We start from the raw sequence: 9753 nt of genomic DNA, 5'->3' as shown, positions 1-9753 counted from the left end.
ACAAGGTGCAGTACTTACTCGTCGACGGCGATGTACTTTCGATGCTTCAATGGCCCGAAGATACCGCTGCCGCCCGGAGATCGTTTCCTCTTGCGGAGTTCCTCGAAGTCCACGCAAAGCCGGCCGAAGCGCTGAACGTGGCGGCTAGTACGAGGCGCAGCCAGAGAAGCGCCCGAGAGAACAACTTCAGGAGTGCTTGGCTACGGAGAACAGCCGAGCGCCGTCTCGCCGCGACCTTCCGAGGCCTCTAGAGTTTCAGCCTCGAGAGCCACGTGCTGCGTCGCCTCAGCGACCAACGTCCCAGAATCGCGGGTTCCAGAGGACGACGCCCCAGGAGCCCCAGGCGGCGTCCGCACATCAGCACTCGAGCTGCCAGCATCTTGCTGCGCTCGCCCCCCTGCACCCACGTTCAGGGCGGACTCGGTGCCGGCAGCGAGAAAGGGAACCACGCAGACAGGGTTCTCGCGGGACCCCACCAGGCCATCTGGACGCATCCCCCACTCGTCAAAGGGAGGCATGCTCCCTGCAAATTCATCCTTGTTCTTGCAGCGATACAGCAGACAGTTCTTCCCAGGCAAGTCATCCGGCAAAGAGACACCCGTCAGGACCTTGAGCACTGTTTGCCGCATCCCGAGGGGGAGCCCGGACTCTTGAAACCTCATATGGTCCTGACTGCTGAGCAAGGTCCACATCGGGCGAGAGTGGCGCTGAAGCGGAGCGATCCGGCGCTTGACGAATTCCTTCACCACCATAGGTGTGGTCACGCCGCGGTCCTTTAGCCTCCTCAACCTGAACCAGACGGGAGCAAGACAGGGGCTCATGAGCCTCTCGTGGCTCCAACCGGAGTGGGAAACGGCAAGCGCTGACGGGGCATCGAGCAGGGGGCTGAGCACACCGGCGTCGACAAACACCCACCGTGTCCGAAACTCGCTCGTGGAGGGAGGAAGCTCGAAGTCGATCCCCGCGCCCGCTGTCGCGACCACGGCCTGGAAGCTCACGCACCCCGACTTTGCCGGGGGGCAATCAGATGCAATGAGAAGAAATGGCGGAGGAGGGCCACAGAAGGAGCAATGCCCCCCATGGCTTCACACACATAGGCAAAGACGGCAAGGAGAGTCACGGATTGAGGGTCGAGATGCAGCATGTGGATCTGATAATGCTCAAGCACCGCGTTGAAGAAGGCGGAGAAGGGAGGAATTAGGCCAGCCCAAAGGGCATCGATAAAGATTGGGACCTCGGTGGCTGCCCGGGCAGTCCGAGCGCGAGACGCAGGCCAAGCCACCGTCTTCCCCCACTCGTTGAAGCTGGAAGCGAGCATTGGACGCACCTTGTCCGTGGCCTCGTCATTGAGCACCAAGGATCGACCGAACGCAGGCTCGACGACCGGAGGCGCACTCGGCGAGGACAGGGGCTTCTTCCCCTTGTCTGCTTGTTTCGGCTCCATGGCGATGAAGCGGGCAGGAGGCAGGTCAGATTGGAGAGGAGAAGCAGAGAGATTGGGGAAGCAAGGCGCGAGCGACGGAGGAATAACTGTGTAGGTTGCGGGGGCTGCGTACCCAGGCGGATTCTAAGGCAGCGTAGGGAAGCGGAGACGCCCACGTCCAATCAACCGCCACGCGTCGACCAAGGCCGCAGGCTTTTGGGGCCCGTGGTGCTCCGCGCTTGACCTTTGGCTTCGCCTCGAAGCCAAGCCCGAGCGCGCCTTGGGCCCGGGGGCTACTGTCGGCGTTCTGGGAACGGGGGTCCCCAGACTTGCCTGCCTGCGGCCCACGGCGTGGATATGCGAGCAGGCCTGTACGGCCCATCTTCATCGACAAGGCATTCAAGACCCTCGCGAGGGGCCAAGCCTCGCGGGGCGGACGACCCAAGACCTCCTCGGGAGCGGCCACGCTCGGCAGGCTCATGAGGAGCGGAGATATCAAGGCGGGGCAAACCTTGCGAGGCTCTCATGACGTGAGCCATGACGAGCGGGATCAGGCAGGCGCAGGCGGGCGCCAGCGCGCGCAGCGTCCTTGTTTCCTCTTTGGTGCTAAAGAGGCAAGCGCAGGCGCGGAGTACGGAGGCGTCAAGCAAAGGTTTCCATATCAGTGCAACAAGACCAAGACCATGAAGCCAGCAAGAAGGAGGTCACCGTGGAGCCCAAGACGGCGTCACCACCAGAGTCTTTCGCATGCGAAGACTACTTTTGTCAGGATAAGCTGTACTGGTTGTCCCCTTTCAAATTGGCTACCGTTGTTGGCTCCCTTCCCGCTCAATATTTGGGAAGAGGACCAGGGCCTATATAAGTAGAACTAGCCACCACAGTAGGGGCATCGGATCAGATCTAGAGCCAATCCCTAGCCACACACCAAACACAAGAACACCTCAACCTCAGGAGGCTATTCTTCCCTTTGTATTGTTCATCATCAGCCTAAGAGGCAATCCACCACCACACTGGAGTAGGGTATTACACCACAACAGTGGCCCGAACTAGTATAAATCTCGTGTCTTTTTGTGTTGCGAGTTCGTCGAGTTCGTCCGCGAGATCTTAGCGAGCTAGGGCGTGGATCGGTAGGAGGGAAAGAACTTCGCGCGCACCCCAGAGTTCGAACCTTAAGGGTTTTGCTGGAACCCGTGATCCGACAGCGCGGGCTCGACGAGCATCAGCCATGGAACTGGCGGAGCGGTGGAGCGTGGATCGACGGAGGAAAAGCTTCGGCGCACCCCTACCTGGCACGCCAAATGTCGGATTCAGGGTTCCGGCAAACCCTTGTGAGGTTCGAACTCTCGGGTGCGCACGAAGGATTCCCTCTCCCTAGCTCGCACGCTCAACGATCTCACGGCCTAGCTTGACGAACCCAAAGAACACGAGACACAGAGATTTATACTGGTTCGGGCCACCGTGTGGTGTAATACCCTACTCCAGTGTGGTGGTGGTGGATTGCCTCGTGGGTTGAGGATGAACTAGTACAACAGGTGAACAGCCTCCGGAGGAGAGGTGTTCTTGAGCTCTGTGAGCTGGTGAGGATGGAATGGATCCGATCCAAGGTCCGTTCGATCTCGGAGAGTTCTCTGTTCGATCTCCCAGAGTTCTCCCTTCCTATGGTGGTGGCTAGTCCTATTTATAGAGGCCCCGGTCCTCTTCCCAAATGTTAGGCGGGAAGGGATCCCACAACGGCCAATTTTCAAGGGGGACAACTAGTACAAGCTATCCTGACAAAAGGTGGTCTTCGCCTGCCAAAGGCTCTAGTGGTGACACTGATGTGGGCTCCATGGTGACCTCCATCCTGTCGTCCTGCTAGTCTTGGTCTCATTGCACCGATATGGAAACCTTTTCCTGATGCCTCGGGACTCCTCGTCTGCGCCTGCCTCTTTAGCACCAAAGAGGAAACTGGTACACTGCGCCCGCTGGCGCCCGCCTGGCCTTGGTCGTCACGGCTCACGTCATGTGAACCTCGCGAGGTGCCCTTGCATAGATATCTCTGCTCCTCAGGAGCCAGCCTAGCGAGGCCGCCCCTAGGGAGGTCTTGGTGTCGTTCGCCTCGCGAGGCTTGGCCCCTCGCAAGGGTCTTGAGTTGTTGTTGTCGAACCTGGGCCGTACCGGGCCGTCGGTGGAGCCACGCTCGTGGGCCGCAGGCAGGCAAGTCTGGGTACCCCCGTTCCCAGGATGCCAACAATGACTCTTGCTGGAAGACTGCTACTGGTAAAATCTGTGTTGAAGTCCTTAATCATATACTTCATAGGCTGTTTGGATGTGCCGGTAACAATCAAGAATCAAGTTTGTAAATACCTTAGACACTATCTATGGAGAGGTCCAGATTTAGAGGATCATTGACCAGCTATGGTGGCTTGGTCAACTATTTGCAGGCCAAAAAGTCAAGGGGGTCTTGGAGTCATGGATATATTTGTACAAAATAAAGCCCTTCTCCTAAAGAATTTGCACAAGTTTTACAACAGACAATATTCCATGGGTCAATTTGATTTGGGAAACTGCCTGGGAACAATTTGGTTGGGTCATTCTGGTGGAAAGCAAACTTAAAGTTAGTGGAAAATTACAAATTATTGGCAAGATGCAATATGGGAGATGGAAGTGTTTTTTATGGTCTGATATGTGGCACACTTCGTGCCTTCAAAGTGTATTCCCCCACCTTTACTCTTTTGCCAAAGACACGGACATCACATTGCACAGGGTATTACAGCATGAATATCTGGAAAATATTTTTCATTTGCCCCTCACTACACAAGCATTTCAGGAATTTGAAGCTATGGAAGACTTATGTGATACATGGAGAGGATCTGAACATACAGAACGCACTGATACTTGGAGATATATTTGGGGCAACGAGAGTTTTTCTATAGCCAAAGCTTATAGAACCTTGAAGGGAGTTAAAGTGGTTCCTCAACACTTTCAATGGGTCTGGAACAGTTCCTGCCAACCCAAACATAAGGTGTTCTTTGGGAGATTGCTTCATGATAGATTGAACACCAGGAACTTATTAAGAAGGAAGACTTTCCACCTGGATAGTTACAATTGTGCCACACTCGATTCTCAGCAAGAAGAAAAACTGCAACACCTTTTCTGGACATGCCCCTTTGTTGCACAATGCTAGGATATTGTTTGTCCCTCAAGGTAGAGAAATAGTTCTGTTATGGAAGCCTTTGCAGACCTCCATTATACTAGCTTCATGGGCATTATGGATTACTAGAAACAACTTCATTTTCCAAAATATCAATCTCGCAATTCCCGGATGGAGGGATACCTACATGGAAGAGCTACAACTTCTAAGATTCAGGATCAAAAGGGGCTATGCTGCAGCATTTCAAGCTTGGCTTGAGAACTTGCAATTGTAATTTACTTTTATGTTTTTAGTTTTCTCTTCTTCTTCTTCTATTCTTTCTCTTTCTTCTATCTTATCATTTTTCTTTTTTCCTTTTCTTTTTTCTCCTTTAAGTTTAGGCTTCATCTTGGCTTACCTCAAGCCTAGGAACTCCTATATTACTTTTTATTTAAATATGAAAATTGCAGTGGGGTGTTGCCCTACTGTGTATAGTATAAAAAGAACTAGCTAAGGTTTTTGATGGTGTAAAAGTTTCTAAAAATAATGAAAAAATACTAGAACAAACACACCAATAATATAACATGATCCGACGGGACGATTGGAAAAATATGGTTGTATGTGTCCTGGAGAAAAAAATAGTTCAGTATAGATTTATGCTCCAGTGAGCTGAAAAGATTGTTTTGTTTTGCCGATGACACATAAATGCATATTTTCATAATTTTTCCGTTCGATCATCTTATTACTCCCTTCGTCCTTGAAAGAGTGTAATTCCAACTTTGTTGAAAGGTCAAACTATCTCAAAGTTTGACCGAGTTTATACAAAAATATATCAATGTTTGTGAAACCAAATAGGTATATGATGAAATACATTTTATCATGAATCTAATGCTACTAATTTGATGCCATAAATGTTGGTGTATTATTGTATAAATACGGTCAAACATAAAAAAGTTTGACTTTTCAATAAAATTGAAAATACACTGTTTCAAGGACGGAGGGAGTACATTATAGTGATGCTTCACTATTTATTTCATATTTTTTGATAGCTTTTAGACCGTCAAAAGCTTAGGGAGGCCTAACAAATTCTGTGGTAAGCTATGAGAGACGTAGTTTTACCATTTTTCTATAATAAACTTAATAAAAAATTGTGAAGCTTGACTTTCATGAAATCCATGTGCACTATATCATTCAACGGCGACGACTGCGACTTAGGGCGTTGGTCCATAAGGGCATGTGCATGAAGACTTTCTTGTTGTCATCGACAAGGTCAAGCCGACTCCGGTAAAAGAGCGGCGACAGCGTCGACTCGGCGGCTTGTTCTGGCGGCAGTAGTGGTCGTTCGGTGTTGTTGGAATCTCGATATAACTTTTATTATGTTTGAGGTACTTTATATTTTCAATGATCTTTTGATAATAGATCTCAATTATTTTCGGGGGGAAAACGTGCACTATATCTTCCTCTCTTTTTTGCGGGTGATAGAAAAAAGGCGCACTATTGTCCCAATTTTCAAATTAATAACTTGACTAATTTCTACTCTACAAAATGTAAGGGGACTCGTGCTTGGGTCGTTGGGCTCACTGGGTGGCTCCAACATTCGAACTGTGTGGCTCTGTGCCTCTCTCTCTGTGGCTGGTACTACCTTTGTCCTGGTTTATTGGTCCCCTTCACATTTAGTTTCAAATTTTAATCATATATTTAACTAACAAAATGTCAATGCATGTCATAAAAGATTATATTATGAGAAACTATGTTCAAATACGAACCTAACGATACAATTTTTTCTGACATGCATTAACATTTTGTTAGTTAATTCCATAATCAAAATTTGACACAAAATACGAGGGAGGCCAATAAATCAGGACGGAGGTAGTAGCCCTTAGGCTGGTCATAGTGGGGAGTATCATATACTAGTATCATGCATATGATACTAGTGTATGATACTATAACTATAGTGCATGGTATCGTAGATTAGTATCATAGATTGTCTCATTTATTGCCATGCATGACACATAGTAGTATCACATTTATTATAACCATCTTTCTCTTCTTTAGTTCCCTGCCATATAAGCATGTTTTTTTCTGTCTGGAGTGCTACTTATGTTACCCCACTATGACCAGCCTTATTGGCCAAACAAATTTGAGCTGGGTACAGGATCCTAGACAAAGGAAAGAGAAAACAGGTGTGTCTGTTGTTTTTCAAAAAAAAACAAGTGCAGCTGTTGCATGAACTTCGAATTCTAATCAGTTTAGCTACATGTCAGTCGGTTGAATTTTGAATTCGGATTAGTCGATTTTGAATGGAGGAGAAGGAGTGACCTTGCCGGAGAGAAGGAAGGGGCTCGCCGTCATCATCCAATTATCTATCTTAGAGTTCAGGGTAGGAGCGATGGTGGGGTTTCGCCGGATAAGTCATGTGCTCTTAGCCTTTTCTTTTTGAACAGGACTCGTAGCCTATTGGTGCCCCAGCAGACTGAGAACACGCCGCCTGGTACGCCTCACTCCGGGTTTTTTCCTGAATGCGTGACACTCCTTCTGAACGAAAAAATGTGGCACACTGATATTGGCATCCTTTTTTGAGGTTACGGGAGAGAGAAACTGGCGATTAGACCACCATCCATGCTCATCCTCAACACTAAAATCACCAGAGAACTGGAAAAGTGAAAAATCACCATGCACCCATCTGACGTGGTACCCAAATCACCGACGAGGCACACCGCCAGCGCCAGAGACGACTCGCTAAACTTAACACTTGCTGCCAGCTTAACTACGAACACCTTTTATTTGATCTACTGTTCCGGTACAAGGAAATGAAGCAGCACCACACGACAAGCCGGAGTTGCACCCGCATCCGCACGAGCGGCGGCCCGGGGCACCCGTGCGAACCCCCTCTCCCTCCACTCCACGCAAAGCCTAGCCCGAGAGGAGCTAGCTAGCCGCGGCTACTACTGTTCGTCTTCCCCCATCATCCGTGGTCACCTGTCTACGCACACTAGGCGTCCGCCCTGCGTCCCAGACCGCGCCCATCCACACCTCGTGCCCTACTACACCCACACCCTCAGGCCAACTTCACCGCGCGACCCCATCTTGTCCGGATGCGTCCGTTTGGGGTAAAATGGACGAATAGCGCGGTCCAACGCGCGGCCTTAAACGGACAAATGTCCGGATTTCGTCCGTTTTCGACCCATCCCCGGCCCAAACTTGCGCTCGGTTTGGGGTGAAACGGACGTGCGCGGACGGCCTCGACGCCCGCCCTTGTCCCTCGTGGCCCGCCTGTCGGGGACACTAACAGTCCCTCCGCTCCCAACGCTTTCACCCTCTCTCCCCGCCCCGCCCCGCCGCCGGCGCCGCCGCTATTCTCCGGCCGCCTCCTCACCGCGCAGCCCCCGGCCGTCCATACCAAACCACGTCTCGACATAGCCGCCACCACGCCCGCGCTTTCGCCGTAGTTTTGGCCATCGATCGGAGGAGGTTTGGCCGTCGCCGTCTTTGCCGGTGGCAGAGGGGACACGACCGCCGGCGACGTACCACGGCGGCCGCAGCAGCTTCCGACGAGAGCTCCAGAGCGGCCAGTAGCCGGCCGGCAACCACCCCTGCTGCGTCGAGGTGATCATCATGGCCTCTTCGCCACCACGACCGCAAGGTGTTCAACATTTTGCCCATAAAGGAATGGACAGTGGAGACGAGTTTTTCTTCCATCACTTCCTTTGTTCATCGGACGATTCGTCGTCGGATGATGAATATCTTGTGGTGGTTGCACTGGTTGTTCACGACCACATTCAACGACAGCTTCCTCGATACAGGGGGTTAGTCCCTGGCCGTGCTCCCAACCTGAACCGCAACAGGGAGAGAGGCCACGCCCTGCTCTATGCCGATTACTTTGCGAACACCCCGCTTTTCAAGCCGGATAAATTTCGTCACCATTTTCGTATGGCAAGGCATGTGTTCAATTGTATCCGAGAGGGAGTGGTTGCTCATGACCCATACTTCGAGTGCAAGACGGATGCCCTTGGCAAAGCTTGGATTCTCCTCTTACCAGAAATGCACCGTGGCCATCCCCATGCTTGCATATGGAATTCCAGGCGATATGGTGGATGAGTATGTGCGAATGAGTGAGACAACATGTCTGATGTCAATGTACAAGTTTTGCCAGGCTGTGATCGAGGTGTTTGGCCCAGAATACTTGAGGCAGCCAACTGCCGCTGATACAAAGAGATTGTTGGCGACCAACGCAGCTAGAGACTTTCCAGGCATGCTTGGCAGCACAGATTGTATGCACTGGGAGTGGAAGAACTGTCCATTTGCTTGGCAGGGCCAGTACAAGGGGCATGTCAACGGGTGCACTGTCATATTAAAAACGGTGGCATTGCAGGATCTTTGGATATGGCATTCTTTCTTTGGCATGGCAGGTTCTCACAATGATATCAACGTGCTGCAGCGTTCTCCAGTCTTCGCGAGGCTTGCAGAAGGCCACTCCCCACCTGTCAACTTTGAGATCAACGGTCACCAGTACAACAAGGGATACTATCTAGCTGATGGTATATATCCTCAGTGGTCAATTTTTGTGAAGACAATCTCGAAACCCCAAGGTGGGAAGAGAAAGAGATTTGCCCAAATGCAAGAGAGTGTTAGAAAGGATGTAGAACGTGCTTTTGGTGTGCTTCAATCCCGGTGGGGTATCGTTCGAAACCCTGCACTGTCATGGGATGAAAGGAAGCTTTGGGAGGTGATGACTGCTTGTGTGATCATGCACAACATGATCGTCAAGGACGAGCATGATGAGAGTATCTTCGACCAAGGATTTGATTGTCAAGGTGAAAATATTGAGCCCCTGCACCAAGACCCGGCCACATTTGAACAGTTTGTCCAATTCCACCGTGAGATGCGTGATTGACACACTCATTTGAATCTTCAAAATGACTTCGTTGAGCACGTGTGGGATCACATTGGCAACCAATAGATGTATTGGTTCATTTTGTGTTCAGTCAAGACAATTTCGATTTGTTTGTAAAATTATTTTATTAAAGACAATTTCAATTGGGTTGTAAAACTATGTTAATTTTCAGACAAATATTTGAACGTGCAAACTAGTTTTGATGAAATTATGGGCATTTTTGGCCCTGACGAACAGGATGGGGCAAATGGATGCGGCCGCGCGCTGGGTGCACGGCCACCGCATCCCAGGACACACCCGGACACGACTCCATTGCCCTACCCA

At 50.5% G+C, this 9753-nt stretch overlaps 1 protein-coding gene across 1 annotated transcript; it reads left to right on the top strand.

Annotated features, from left to right (window-relative positions):
- The first annotated feature begins 8538 nt into the window (after window positions 1-8538).
- Window positions 8539-9429, top strand: LOC109742058 (uncharacterized). Its single transcript, XM_020301140.1, has one exon. It carries the CDS (start codon window positions 8539-8541, stop codon window positions 9427-9429), a length of 891 nt encoding a protein of 296 aa, XP_020156729.1.
- The last annotated feature ends 324 nt before the right edge of the window (window positions 9430-9753 follow it).

Source organism: Aegilops tauschii, chromosome 1 (genome assembly GCF_002575655.3).
Source record: "Aegilops tauschii subsp. strangulata cultivar AL8/78 chromosome 1, Aet v6.0, whole genome shotgun sequence".
NCBI lineage: Eukaryota > Viridiplantae > Streptophyta > Magnoliopsida > Poales > Poaceae > Aegilops > Aegilops tauschii.
This window is presented reverse-complemented; position numbering and strand designations above follow the sequence as displayed.